At 46.4% G+C, this 15,380-nt stretch overlaps 1 protein-coding gene across 4 annotated transcripts in view; it reads left to right on the forward strand.

Annotated features, from left to right (window-relative positions):
• ETV4 (ETS variant transcription factor 4) overlaps nt 1–7,563 on the forward strand; it is a 40,310-nt gene extending 32,747 nt beyond the window's left edge. For 3 of the 4 annotated variants that reach the window (XM_077314164.1, XM_077314162.1, XM_077314163.1), the window contains 5 exons: nt 217–282; nt 2,116–2,184; nt 3,728–3,897; nt 4,333–4,434; nt 7,044–7,563. In XM_077314164.1, the coding sequence (XP_077170279.1) occupies nt 217–282; nt 2,116–2,184; nt 3,728–3,897; nt 4,333–4,434; nt 7,044–7,256 (620 nt within the window). In that variant the 3' untranslated portion in view covers nt 7,257–7,563. Of the gene's footprint in view, nt 1–216; nt 283–2,115; nt 2,185–3,727; nt 3,898–4,332; nt 4,435–5,568; nt 5,825–7,043 lie in introns of those variants that run through there. The other variant, XM_077314165.1, reaches the window with a different exon arrangement.
• The last annotated feature ends 7,817 nt before the right edge of the window (nt 7,564–15,380 follow it).

Consider the following 15,380-nt stretch of genomic DNA (forward strand, 5'->3'; position numbering starts at 1 on the left):
ATCTGGAGAGCCAGTGTCATAGTGGGAGATCCCCATGTGCTACCTGGACGCTAGCAATCCCAATGGGAACCTTACTGACAGGTGGTGGTGGGGAGTGGTGACTTCTGCTACCATCTTGGGCAAAAGAACATCCTGGGCTGCTCCCTCATGGCTGCTGCTTCAGAGAAGATCCCCAAAGGTGACTGCTCACTCCCAGGTGTTTTGCTTGTTTTCCAGATGTTCCTAGCTGCCATTCAATGTATGCCAGCACGGAGGGATTGCCAGGTTGCTCCAACCTTGATGGTATGTTAGCTGAGACACCTGCCGGGTTTCCCTTTTCTTTGCCTGGCATCTCACACCTCTTGTTCACTGGGCAGATTGTCTTTATTTTTTTTGGGGGGGGGGGGAAGCAGGAAGGGAAGGTTCTTGGGATTATCACTGAGATGAAGCCAAGGCCTTGACAGTTTTCACTGTGAGCCAACAGCAACATACCCCTCCCCGTTTTATCATGATTTGGGCAAGTTTGCAGGGTCATGATTTGGACCAGCAGAAAACAAGCAGGTGGCTGGTAGGTGACCATCAGTGATGCTTCTAAGACTTGCACTTTGTTTCATATTTCAGAACAATAAACAAGACACACAGTAATAGGAATGTACATTCCAGAAGTATACCAAATACTGCGCATAAAAAGTAGAGACTCTCATTCAAAACACACAGCATGTATTAATAAATTAACAGCCATGAATAATAACCTCAAAAATCCTTTGGCTCCCAAGTAAGTCCACTCACTGTTCAAAAAGCGCCCGTTAGATTCTTTCATAGCAGGTTATCTTTTCTTGCCTGGTGGAAATTTTCCAAGGAGTCCCAATATCATTGGCTGCTGAAACAAATACTCCATAAGATGACTGTTCTCCTATAAACACATTAAGACCAACAGAACTTCCAGATATGCTTTCCTGTTTCAAGTACCTTCTTCCAGGGTCAATTAGGACTCACATCGTTTTCATAACAATCCGGTCGACCATAGCCTTGCATAAGAATGTCTTAAAGCATGCGGTCTAATCTCAGGATTATGTGGAGTGTTTGTTTCAACGGTCAGTGATATTGTGACTGTCTTTTCAATGAGTCTCTGCTTTTTCTATGCAGTATTTTGTTTCAGATTTCTACAATCCTTGGCTTCCATGGCTTATTAGGGGTTTACTCTCAATTTCTTCTCTCCCTCTCTTTCTGTGTGTGTGTGTGTGTGTGTGTGTGTGTGTGGTGCCATCGAGTCACAGCTGACTTATGGCAACCTGTAGGGTTTTCAAGAGAAAAGATGTTCTCTGTGCAGCAACTTTGCTTCCTTCGTGGTTTTCCAATGAAGCAATAACTAGGGCTGACCTTACCTGGCTTCTCAGATCTGATAGGATCCAGCTAGCCTGAACTGTGCTGATCAGGGCATTGTATCCACTATACGACAAAAAACCCTAATCTGGCAACTAGAATGGGGCGAAGGAGGGGAGTGGTCAACTAGAAGATCCCAGCACGGTTTAGTGGTGAAGAGCGGCAGATTCTAATCCAGAGAGTGGGGTTTGATCCCCCACTCCTCCTCCACACACACCCAGCTTGGGCCACCTTGGGCCAGTCACAGTTCTGTTAGGGCTTTTCTCACAGAGCAGTTGTATTAGAGCTCTCAGCCCCATCCCACCTCACAGGGTGTCCGTTGTGGGGAGAGGAAGGGGAAGGGGTTTGTAAGTTGACGTGGGACACCGTTGGATAGTGAGAAGCAGGGTATAAACAAACAGTTCCTCTTCTTCTCTGGAATCCCCCCAGTTTTTCACAAGAGACTAAATGTGTCCAAGATAACTTTTCTGGGAAATGAGAGGTCGCCATATGATCTGTCCTAGCTTTTTGTAGCATCGGGGAGGAAATAGCTTCCTGCACTCTCTTTTGGCAGGCAATTCTGAATGTTGGTTGCCTTCATATTTGGGAACTATAAACATTCTTGCTGCTGACCAAATCCAGGGCCATTTCTAGCCCAACTGGTGAACCTGCTGATGACACCTGGGTTTCGGCCAGTGAGACACAGAGTGTGGGACTGGATGGGCGATTGGCATGATCCAACATGGCTTCTCTTATGTTCTTTTTCTTTTGCAGGTTACGGTTATGAAAAGCAGGTGCGGCCGTTTGCAGATGATGTTTGCGTGGTCCCAGAGAAGCTTGAAGGTTAGAAACAAAAGCAATGGGCTGAGCTCCCCCCTGGGGGGGTGGGACTTTCCCACACATAGGACATACATGTTGGAACTGAGGAGACATCAGTTCACTAGGCTGGATCCCACAGACCAGTGGTGGTGAACCTGTGGCACGTGTTCCAGAGACGGCACTCAGAGGCCTCACTGTGGGCATGCATGCTGTCGTCCCAGCCCAGAGTTTGCTGAGTCAGCCTGCACGAGGTCTGGCTTCCCAACGCCCAGAGGAAGGGGAGGATTCTTCCTGTGAGTTCCCGGGCCCGGGAAGCGATTGGCTGCCTGGGGTTGCTCAGCTGGGCTGGCATCTGCAAGCATCGGTGGGAGCGGGAAGGCTGCACCGAATGGAGCCCCGGGAGAGCAGAGCCAGGCCAGACCCCGCCAGGGTTGCCACACACCGTTGCCCGCATGCCTGGCCTCGCCACCTCCCTTCAACGGAGTGAAAGTGAAGAAGGGAGGGAGGGAAAGGAAAGGTGTGATTAAAAGGGGGGACAAAATCTAAGAATAAACGGCCCAACAACAAAGGGGCCAAACAAGGGGAAAGAGAGGGGAAAAGGGTCGGGGGCAGGGAGGAACAAAAGAAGGACAGGATTTGGGTTAAATTGCCATGTTGGCACTTTGCAATAAACAAGTGGGTTTTGTGTTGCAGTTTGGGCATTCGGTCTCTAAAAGGTTCGCCATCACTGGCATAGACCATTTTCATTCATGTGAGAGCTCTTGTGTGAACTGAACCACCAAGTCATTCAAGTGGGTAGCTGTGGGGGTCTGAAGCAGCTCTTTAGATGCCATATATCTGAGGAAGTGTGCGTGCACAAGAAAGCTCATACCTTGACTGAAACTTTGCATAATTTTTGTGCACCTGGCCAACTGTGAAAATCAGCTTGGGCAATAGTGAAAGGAAGGCACAAGCAGGATAATGTCACAGGTGGCATAGAGGAGTCCCAGGCCCCAGACACAGGGTGCATCCCCCATTGCTATATGTTGAAAGCTCACTTATGTTTCCGAGTAGGACCCACACAGCACTTGCAGTTTTGATGTGTCTGTTGCAGAATCTTGCCAATCCTAAATCTATGGGGTGGCCCCATCACTCCTGCATTCTGGCCCTAGTGCAGATGTGCTCCTTGTTAGCACTACTTTGGCTTTGTTTTAGATTCTTTTCTCCCCCCCCCTCCCCAGCTTTAATATGACCCAAGGGTTAACCCTGAAGCCTCTTTGGATTATAGGAAGGGAGCATATACGCTCTGGGCCTACACAGAGTGCCAGAACAGATTTCCAGACCAGACTGAATATCTGTCTTCTGTTGCAGGGGTAGTCAACCTGTGGTCCTCCAGATGTTCATGGACTACAATTCCCACGAGCCCCTGCCAGCATTTGCTGGCAGGGGCTCATGGGAATTGTAGTCCATGAACATCTGGAGGACCACAAGTTGACTACCCCTGTTCTGATGCATTGTGGGAAGGTGAGACTCAAAGAAAATGGGCAGTTAAACTGTGTGGTCTCTCCCCACCTCCCTCTCCACACAGGAGACATTAAGCAAGAAGTGGGCAACTACCGCGAGGGTCCTCCTTATCAACGGCGGGGGTCTCTACAGCTCTGGCAGTTCCTGGTGGCTTTGCTGGATGACCCCAGCAACTCCCACTTCATCTCTTGGACGGGCCGAGGGATGGAGTTCAAACTCATTGAACCCGAAGAGGTGAGGGGTTCCTGTCTCCAGACGAGCCGAATTCTTATTGTTGTAGCCTAGTTGTTGGGGTTAAGGGAAGAGCCGTCTGCACCTCCACAGGGGCCTCCTTCTTACCAGGTCATTAAAAAGCCACCCCCTCTTGTCTTGCCCCTGAGTAGGAGAAGGCTGCCTTGTGTTAAATAGGGCAGTCTTGTCATTTTAGACTGTAGGCCAGTGGGGTATAGTGGTTAAAGTACTGCTCTGTTATCTGGGAGACCCAGGTACGAATCCCCTGCTGTGGACACTCAGCGGATGACCTTGGGACTCTTGCATGCTCTCTGCCTACCTCACAGAGTTGTTGCTGTGAGGATAAAATGGAGACGGGGAGATCCATAAGTAAGCTGCTATTAAACAAGACCTTGATCTCCCGCCCCCTTGTCTGTTCTCTCTGGATTGATCCTGTAGGTGGCACGGCTTTGGGGTATCCAGAAGAACCGCCCAGCCATGAACTATGACAAACTGAGTCGGTCTCTTCGCTACTACTACGAGAAGGGAATTATGCAAAAGGTTGGTTTACCATTTAAGTATCTAGGTGTTACCTTCCAGTATAACCAGAAATGGAGCTCCCACTGCCAACGAGCTATCAATCTGGCCAAATCCTCATCTTCTTTGATAAAACAGTTTTTTTTCTCTGTGAAAGGTAACCAATTTATCCCTGCAGCAATTAAAATTTTTAATGCCAAAGTAATGTCCCATCTCCTGTTTGGATGCCCCTTATGGGTTCCTGCCTTTAATAAATCTATTGAGGGTGTTCAATCTGCTTTCTATAGGCAAATTGCAGGGGTTCCCAACTGTGTCTCCTACCATGCCATTTGCGCAGAATTTGGCCAAATTAGGGTAGAGACAAGGGCCTGGATAGCTACTTTTAAATTTTGGGTCAGACTGTTTTTTAGAATAGAAACTGGCAGCCTTTTAACTTGTCTAAAAAGTGACCCTCTTAAATTTCAATGGTTCCAGGCTATTGAACAAAAATTAGTCTCCATTGGCATCGATCTGAACTCCCTACTACCTCTGGAAGAAAAATGTATCTTCCGGATTATTAAACAGAGAATTTTAGACCATGAGCAGCAGGAACTCATACCTACCCAGCCTCGAGTCTGCTCACCAGCATTCTTTGGCATCATTATGCAGAGAAATATTATGCCTACATATTTCCATCTCCTTGATGTCCCACCCCTGAGAAGAGCTTTTCTCCTGGCACGAATGAATGCTTTCCCCTCAAAGGTCTTAGAGGGAAGATTCCACCATATCCCATACCATGCGAGACTCTGTCCGTGTGGTTCTGGTTGCCCTGACTCTGTCTCACACATTTTGTTAGACTGCCCCTTATATGAGCAGTGTCGGGATGACAGCTTTGTTGCCTTGCTGGGAAACAAGCCTTCTGTAAGTAAATCTATGACCTTGCAATTTCTGCTCTCTGACAAAGACCCAGAGATAACCATTTTAGTTGCCAGAGTTTTAACTAAGATGCTTTTATAATATGCTGCCTACCTTGTATTTTATCACTTATAGTTTATTTAATCATTTTAAGATCTGTTTGGTCATGTAACCCCATTTTATTATTTTGTTGAAATTTTAAACCGTATTTTTATATGTTTTATACTTTTTACGCCAATAAAAGGTTACTGACTGACTGACAAGGTTGGTTTACAGTTGGAATGTGGAGTTTGGGTTCAGTTGTGACATCTACAATTTGAGCTTTCTGCATGAGACAGGGAGAGGCTTGTGCATTATGGAACATCTACAGCCCCCTTTTCCCCAGACCTCTGGAATAGTGAGAATTCAAGAGCCAGTGTGCTGTTGTGGTTAGAGGGCTGGACTAGAATCAGAGATGCGGATTCGAATCCCTGCTCGGCCAGGGAAGCTTGCTGGGTGACCTTGGGGTAGTCGCTCTCAGCCTAACCTGTCTTACTAGGTTGCTGTTGTGGGATAAAAGAAGAAGAAGAGATGGTTCTTATATGCTGCTTTACTCTATCAGAACGGAAACCACTCCAAGTTGTTTGGAGGGAGGGCAGGGGAGGCAAGCAGGATATTTTTTAAAAGCCAAGTAGAACCCTTCCAGTCATGCTAGGTTATACAAGGCTGCCTGGCCTCCCAGTTCCGCAGGGCCTGCAAAAGGGAGCTCCTCCACCAGGTATTTGCTTGAGGCCGACCGACTCAGAACACCTGCTGGTCCCCCCCCCAGACACCCTTTCATGACTGAACAATTTGACTTCCCCAGCGTTGTTATTCATGTTGTTGTGTTGTAATTGCTACAGTTAGATTGTGATGTTATATTGAAAATTGTTATTGATTGTTATAATGTTCCATGTAAATTTAAGCAGTGTTCTATGTAAACCGCCCAGAGCTGCAAAGAATGGGCGGTATAAAAATCCAAGTAAATAAATAAAATAAATAAATATTTCTTTTTCTTTTTGCACAGAGGAGCAGTCAGCTGTGTTTGTCCCTACCCAAGAGTACAGTTCAAAGACAGGTTGACCACCTCCTATGCCATTTGTTAGAACCAAGTGTAAATTAAAATATGAGAGTAGATAAAGAGGTTCATCCCAGAGGACTCTGGGGAATAGGGTACTATAATCATTCCAGCAGCAAAATGTTATTTATGGTCCCCAGATCAGCAGACTCTCCCATAAGTTTCCAAGAAGATTGCCTTTTGATCTGGGGAAGGGAAGAAGAAGGAGGATTTTATACCCCACTTTTCATTGCCCGAAGGAGTCTCAAAGTGGTTTACAATTGTCTTCACTGCCTCTGCCCACAACAGACACCCTGTGAGCTATGTGGGGCTGAAAGATTTCTGACAAGACTGCTCAGTCAAAACAGCATTATCAGGGCTGTGATGAGTCAAATATCACCCAACTGTCTTTATGTGGAGGAGTGGGGAATCAAAGCTGGCTGGCCAGATCAGAAGCCACTGCTCTTAACCACTACACCATGCTTGATGCCTGGGAATCCCGCCCCTTTGGGAATCCATAAATTTCAATCCTCCAGATACTTGCGTTCAATAGCAGCTTGTGTGTTGCAGCAGAGTGGTCCCAGGTCATTGGGGGTGGGGTTTTGTGTATTTTGTTGGTCAAAATGAAGACAGCTACCTGTAGTGGTTGTGTCTCCTGTCACAGGTGGCTGGCGAGCGTTACGTGTACAAGTTTGTCTGTGAGCCTGAAGCACTCTTCTCCCTGGCCTTTCCTGACAATCATCGCCCATCCCTGAAGGCGGAGTTCGAGTGGCACATCAGCGAGGAAGATACAGTGCCTCTCTCCCACCTGGATGAGGGGGTGGCCTATTTGCAAGATCTTGGGGGGCAGCCTTATGGCAAAGGCTACACTTACTGACAGGATGGACAGCTCTGACATGGGTCGAGTTTGTGTGTACATATATATAAAGATTTTTGTCCTTAATCACCATTATAGATATTGCCTTCCTTCTCATAGGTTTGGAGCAAAAATGTACAGTGGTACACCTTGGAGAAACAGGACTGAGGGCTCAGTTTGGGTGTGGGTTCAAATCCCACCCTTAGCCATAGACTCAATGGGATGCCGTTTGAGTGAGTCACTACTCTCTTTTTCCAGTATGCATTCCTAAGGAGTGCCCACCTCACAGGGATGTTGTGAGGAAATATCAGATAAAGATTGTAAAGCATTTTGTACATTTTTTTAGACTTATGTAATAACTTATGAAGAAGATTAGGAAAATCTGACAAAGTCCTTGGCAAATGCTGATTTAAGGTGATGCTGCTCAGGCAGGGCTCTGGCTCCCAAATTTAAATTGGGCAGAACAGCTGTCTGTGCTTGGATTACAGACTCACTGAAAAGAAGTGTGGGTTTCATACTAGCCAAGGCCCAACAACTCCTCATCTTAGGCATTCCACAAAGAACTGCAGGAGACCATATTGCATCCCTATGAGGGTGTCGTGTTTAAGAGGGAACGTTTTGGTAGCTGCTGAAACTGGTTTCTGAGGAGAATCTGGTGAGCTAGAGGGGTCCGCTGGTCCGCCACTCCCCCAAATCCCCCCTTCCCATGGGATAAAATCAGCTTGGCATAGGGATGCCAGTCCTCAGGTGGGACCTCTGGAATTATAGCTCATCTCCAGACTAAAGAGATCAGTTCCCCTAGTGAAAATGACTGCTTTGGACAGTGGACCCCATAGCATTATACTCCACTGAGGTCCTTCCCAACCCCAAATTCCATCCTCTCCCAGCTCCACCCACAAAGTCTCCAGATTTTTCCCAACCCAGAGCTGGCAACCCTAGCTGGGCAGTACCAATGAGCAGGGTTGAATACAACTCAAGCTGAAATGGCCCTCTGATGTCTCCTGGGGGAATCCAGTCAATCAAAGGAAAAAACAATCTTTAAAAGGGATTCAAGTGAGTAGCTGTGTTGGTCCAAAGCAATAGAAGAGTTTGAGTCCCGTGGCGCCTTTAAGACCAACCAAGTTTAATTCTAGGTATAAGCTTTTGTGGGCCACACACCCTTCATCTGATATCAGCGCACGAAACTTTATACCCAGAATTAAACTTCATTGGTCTTAAAGGTGCCGCTGGGCTCAAATTTTAAACTTTAAAAATGGTTACAGACCTACATATTACGTATGGTTCTGCCTTCACTGGCGACTGGTCTGTTCCCATCCTGTTCTTTACCAGGCCCACGGTGCCCTCCTTCTAATGGAGGCTTCTGGCTTTGCTTTTGCTTCCCAAGACAAGGCGGCAGCCATCTTGTCAGCATATCTGAGGCGTTTATGCAAGATGACAAGTTCCAGAAGGGGCGGGAGGCATGTGAATCCGAGGGATGGGACAGGATTGGGAGCTGTCCCTGCTATGACAACTGTTGTGTCTTTAATAGGTGTGTCATATCCAAAACTTCTCAACTGGTTCAGCTTTTGCTAGCATATAATAATTGCTGCTCTGGTACAGTTATGACTCAGCCACATCCTTTGGAGACAGTGTTATACAAGATGTGCCACCTAGTCTGGTACCCTCCTGAGTCTCCTTATTCTTGCCAGAGACATCTTGGGAATTGAAGAATGTTGGTTGAACCAGGTTATAGTTTCTGAGGACATCCAGTCCTGCCACGTTCTTGCTGTCATCTTTGTCTGCTTTGGCAGTGATACAGCCCAAACCAGGGGAAAAAACACAAAATTTCTCTCAGTGTGAATGCCCAGATATAGTTCTGAGCCTGAGAAATGACTGGGCACAGGGATGAGGGGAGACCCTGTGAATGTAACACTGTGCCCGCTTCCTTACGCTTTGATGGTTTCCAGTGCCCGTAGAGGGGAGCTAAGGCTTAGAGATTCTAAAGCTGATGTGCTTATGGAGATCTGGACCTTGTATCTCTTCCTATAAAAAACTGATACAAAGAGCTCAAGAGACGCATTTGGGAAAAGAAGGTATCTGTGCAGTGGTTCATTCCTGTTCTTCAATGCCTCCCGAATCCCCGTTATTGATAATGCAGGCAAACAGATGTGTAAAGCAAGGCTAGTGTAGTTTTACTTCCAGCTATTTTGCAGTGTTGCAGTTACCATCAGAGGGATGTGAGTGGCTGCACAGAAGGTGAGACCAAAGAACAGATGCAAAGTCCTGCTCTTTCTACCCACTGTGGAATTAACAGGTTCCCCCTGTTTGACAGTGCTTGGTTGGGTTCTTCCAAAACTTGGGAATGCTGGCAGAGTTTCAATAAGCAAAGAGGAGTAACGCACCAAGCTGCTTAAAGTAATAAAATACGTAGCTTATCATCATCAATTAAATTTCATAAGACATTTTCCAACCGAAGAAGCTTAATCAGAAGAAAGTCATTAAATTGGGATGAAATTAATTCAAAAGAAATTCTGTCCCAATATTCAGAAGAAGTTCCTGACAGAGCGGTTTCTCAGTTGAACAGGCTTCCTCGGGAGGTGGTGGGTTCTCCATCTTTGGACATTTTTAAGCAGAGGCTGGAGAGCCATCTGAAGGAGAGGCTGATTCTGTCAAGGTTCAAGGGGGTGGCAGGATGAGCGAGAGGGTGGTGAGCGTCCTGCATAGTGCAGGGAGTTGGACTAGATGACCCATAAGGTCCCTTCCAACTCTATGATTTTGTGATTCTAAATCCACTCCCAAATATTCAGGGCTGTTTTTTTTCTTTTAAAAAAAAGAACATTAAAAAAAAACATAAACATGTATCGCTAGTATCACGCCCCAAACGCTGAGTCTTTAGGAGTTGGAGAATACACTGCATTATTCCCAAGATTCTGTGCAATAACAGGCGATTCAAATTCCATATAATGCTGCACAAGAATTATGCTAATTTAGCAAATGTGCCGAAACTGTTATTTTAAAATTATTTTGTGCTCTCCCTTTTTTTGTTTAAACCTATTTTGGACCTGATTCACTGAAGTGTTTACTGCTTAGAAAGTATACCTGTTGTCAGTATTGGGAAGGACTGATACATGATGGTATTATTTCTGTCTTGTCCTGCAAGCCATATTGATTTGATTTTCTTGATTTGTAACCAAGTGCCCCAGGAGGCTTTTTAAAGCAGTATCTTAGTGATTGGAATGGCTATTGGAAGGAGCAGGAGTTTTGGGGCATCATATCTGTCTGGCTCTGACACATTACAATTGGGGTACCCTGGGATTTCCTGCCCCCCAGTTAAAATTGTTTACAGATTGAAATTGATTGGTAAAAGTGGATTTTTGAGAAGATCATGTCACATTACGATATTTGGCTTTAGTATGCAGGGTGCCTCAGAACCTGATATTCTGGGCTGATATCCTATTAACTCGTCCTATTATCTGCCAATGGGATTCTTTGGAGGTTTGCTACATCACTCTAATCAGGTCCTCTTTTATATAGGACTCATTCTAATCCATTCCACCATGAACACATTTTAGTGTGAATGCAAGTTCTGTCTCAAGCGTGCATTTATTGGGTGATGTGACCATATATGACCCCCCAGTGGCCAATGATGGGCCTGGAGGGGGTGGGAAGGGGAGGGGCCCTGGGTAGACATGTCCGCAGCTCTGCTTCCCAACCATATTCTGCAGGATCATGTCACTTCTAGGGTTTCTTGAAGCCTGAAGAATGATTCAGATGTTTCTCAAGGGTAAAATAAGTTGAAAACGGCTCTGCTAAGGGGACATTTTAGAATCCAGTCTTTTGAGAAGCCATATCTCTGTGATGATAATGTGGCCCAATACGGCTACTACAGTTCTGTTTTGATTTTATATCTTGCCTCAGTTTTATTGCTATTGGTGGTTCTTTTCTCATTTTCGTACTGTTTCTGTGTTATACCACCTTTTTGTGCAACAGATATAAACATACCATATTGTCCTGAGGAAAATGTGAAAAAAGAAACAAGTACAAAGACCCCAAGGGGGGTTTCTTTCACAAAGAAGGAAGTATAGCGAAAATGGTAATATATAAACTGAACCAGACTTAACTTGGTGTCATTCCTAAAGGAAACGTGTCCGTCTTAACGCATGCTGTCAATCAGTCAGCAGTAGATCACAGAGGGCATGACAGACAAGCTGGAAAGTTTTCTCTTAATATTGGCAGTTCATAATTCAGAAACCGATTAATGCAATCCTGCTGCTGTTTTCTAAATACATGGGTCTATCTACACATTTATTTGTAGTATCATCTCAGATACCTTCTTCAGGTAGCTTGTTACCCAAAATGATTTTAATTTGGGGAATAACTGTGCAAGAGGGGGTAATGAGCAATACCTTTTGCCAATGTTTTATGAGGTAATAGTCCCCTTTTAGGAATCGGAGGCAGACAACAGATATTAAAATACAAGAATTCAGCTGTCATGGGTCTAACACACAGGACAAACAATAGACTGGACTAACAGATATTCATTTACACTACCACACTTAGATAAGGGGGAATGAAGCAAAGGTGGGGTGCACTGGGTAAGAAGCAGAGCAATGCAGATGAACCTGCGCTCAAACTGGGCATCTGGCAGGATCCATACCAGGAAAACTGATCACTAGAGAGGCAACTGAGGGGCCTGACTGAAGGGATCTTAGGTCCCTTTCCCAGCCATGGTGAGAAGGCACATAGGCTGGATGGGCTTTAGACAAAAGGTGTGATTGTCTTCTGATCACAGTAATGGAATTAACAAAAGAGGATACTTGAGGGGAAAATGGGAAGCTCCTGGTTGATTCTGGATCTAATGTCTAGTTGATGAGAATAATCAAACTCTTGGCAGGCTGTCATAAGAGTGAGGCAGAAAGGGAGTTTTTAAGGTAAAAAAGGATTTAGCTTCAGGATGACCCTTTGAGAACGAAGTCTGTCAGCCACGTAGCAATACAATGGTTATTTATTTATTTAATTTTTACACCGCCCTCCCATAAGGCTCAGGGTGGTGTACTTCATGAATATACATAGAACCCTAGTGACAGTAACATAATAGTTCCAAAATTGAATATGACAAATTGTAACAAAATACTATAACAGATTCATAGTGTGACAACAACTCTCAACTTTAACATGAACCCATGGGAGGTCAGCATGGCTCACATCATAGAGGGGGTGTTTGGGAGACCAACAGATGTTGTTGAGTCGGCAGACCTCAACCAAATGCCTGGTGGAGGAGCTCCCTTTTACATGCCCTTTGAAATTGTGGTAGTTCAGGAAGGGCCCTGATTTCTTTGCGGAACTTGTTCCACCAGGTGGGGGCCAGGACCAAGAAGGCTCTGGCCCTGGTTGAGGTCCAGTGTGCTCCTTTGGAGCCAGGGATCACTAGCCAGTTGGCGATGGCAGAGCATAGGGCCAGTTTGGTGTAGTGGTTAGGAGTGCGGACTTCTAATCTGGCATGCCGGGTTCGATTCTGCGCTCCCCCACATGCAGCCAGCTGGGTGACCTTGGGCTCGCGACGGCACTGATAAAACTGTTCTGACCGAGCAGTGATATTAGGGCTCTCTCAGCCTCACCCACCCCACAGGGTGTCTGTTGTGGGGAGAGGAATGGGAAGGTGACTGTAAGCCGCTTTGAGCCTCCTTCGGGTAGGGAAAAGCGGCATATAAGAACCAACTTTTCTTCTCCTTCTCCTTCTCCTTCTCCTTCTCCTTCTCCTCCTCCTCCTCCTCCTCTTTTGGGGGCATAGGCAGATAGACTCTTAGGTACACTGGGCCCAGACTGCGTATGGCCTTGAAGGTGACTACCAAAACCTTAAGCCTGATCTGGGAGCCAGAGGAGTTGTTGAAGTGCAGGCTGGATGTGGGATCTCCATGGTGTGTTTTTGCGGATCTTGGCTGCAGCATGGTAACAAGTTCACAAAAAATCCCGGGTCAGATTAAACAACCATAAAATCATTAAACTAGACAAACCAACAGAAGCCAAGCCAATTAAAAAAACAAAACAAATCAACATAAAAACCCAAGATACAAAATATTTAGCTATCTAAATTAAGGTGACCAGATTTTAACACTGGTAAAGCGGGACACCATTGACCGGGGAGGGGGGGGGTCTTGATTAAAAATTTGGTCTATATGAAGAAACAAACATTTTCATAGAATGCATAGAACGCAAAAATAGTATTGTAATATATATTTTTAATTTTAACATAATTACAATTTGCCAGGTAGCCCCAGATGTCCCTCCAAAAGTGGGACAATCTGGTCACCTTAATCTAAATGATCCTCTACACCAGTGGTCCCCAACCTTTATTAGGCTGGGGACTGGCAGGGCATCGGGCCGTGGCCGCGGGGACCGCGCCCACGGATCGGGCCGCGCCCACGAGCCATGCCCGCGGATCGGGCTGCGCCCGCGAGCCGCACCCGCGGATCGGGCCGCGCGGGCACAGCCTGCACGGGCGCGGCCCGGCCCTGATTCCCTCTCCCCGCCCTCCCCGCAGTAAGAAGCTTCCCGGGCCGCAAGCTTGTGGCCTGGGAAGTTTTTTACTGCGGGGGGGGGGGCGGGGAGAGGGAGCCGCGGCCCGGCGCCATGGCCTTTGCGGCCCGGCGCCGGGCCGCGGCCCGCAGGTTGGGGACCACTGCTCTACACTGAGGCAATAAACCTCTGAATACCAGTGCCAGGAAACCCTTTCAGAAGGAGTCTTTGGCCTCCACCCTACTGTTGGACCTCCAGAAAAACTGGTTCACTGCTATTTAAGACAGGAGATTGGCCTATATGGGCCACTGATCTGATCCAGCAGGGCTCTTGTGTTCTTGTCCTTGTAACAGTCCTCAGCCTAGCAGTGATTGGTAGAACCAATATAAAAGATGAAATCCCTAGTCAGAAGTCTGAATAAAGAGAAGTATTTTAGCCTGGCACATAGATGAGAGAAGAGCAGGTGACAGGCAAGCTGCAAAGGGTAGACAATTCTACAGACCACCAATGAAAAGACTCTGGTAGTTACTCCTTTTACTTCTTCAGGGTGCAGGTGTTGTAAGATCTCATCCAGAGGACTTGAGAGCAAAGGGAGGAGGTTGTCTTCAAGCACCCTGGTCCAAAATGTTTAGAGCAGTGGTAGTCAAACTGCGGCCCTCCAGATGTCCATGGACTACAATTCCCACGAGCCCCTGCCAGCATTCGCTGGCAGGGGCTCCTGGGAATTGTAGTCCATGGACATCTGGAGGGCCGCAGTTTGACTACCCCTGGTTTAGAGGCTTTAGAGGTAAGAATCTTAGAACTGTGCTGGAAACAGTGTGGCCAGTGGATATTTTTCAGCACAGCAAGAAGGGATGTTCCTGTCCTAGACAGTCAAATATTTATCCCAGGATCAGGCGGGAGTGGTGAGCAATAAGCCTTGATCTCTCTGGTGTTGGTCATTTGTGCCTGTCTTGGACAATCAATTGTTGAGGGCCAGTCCAACTGTCACCAGATAGAAGATACATCTGTTAACTATCTGAGGGCAAAAGGCTGGGGGAGACTTCTAGAAGAGGAATTGGTTCTTAGTGCCTCACAGTTATAAACAAAAATGGCAATAGAAGATCAAGAACAGCATAAAAGTTAACATACCTGTTAGGATATAATGCAATGTATTCAGTTTGGGTCCTCTCCCTCATGCTAACTTTAAAATTTTGTGGGCTGGCTCCCCCCCCTATCAAAAATCTTTCTTACCTGCTACAAGCCTGGAACTTGGGTGGTTTGTTGTGGTCACATTTCTCCACGCCCTGTGTTTTTATTATTATTATTGTGTCTCAATCTTTTTTTTTTAATTAGAAAAATACATTGACTGGGATAATGCCAGTAGCAGTCTTATGCTCTTCTGTTAACTTCAGTGGACTCACAGCAAGATAAGAATGTGGAAGTGGGGACCAGGGGTCTGTGATGGGCGGATGAAAATGACCTTGCCAGAGCTGCATAAGGCAGTGCTGCTTTCCCAGTCATTTGGGGTGTGGGGCTGCCAACCTCCAGGTGCTGCCTGACAATCTACTGCAGGGGTAGTCAAACTGCGGCCCTCCAGATGTCCATGGACTACAATTCCCAGGAGCCCCTGCCAGCATTTGATGGCAGGGGCTCCTGGGAATTGTAGTC

This window comes from Paroedura picta, chromosome 16 (genome assembly GCF_049243985.1).
Source record: "Paroedura picta isolate Pp20150507F chromosome 16, Ppicta_v3.0, whole genome shotgun sequence".
NCBI classification, from domain to species: Eukaryota; Metazoa; Chordata; class Lepidosauria; order Squamata; family Gekkonidae; genus Paroedura; species Paroedura picta.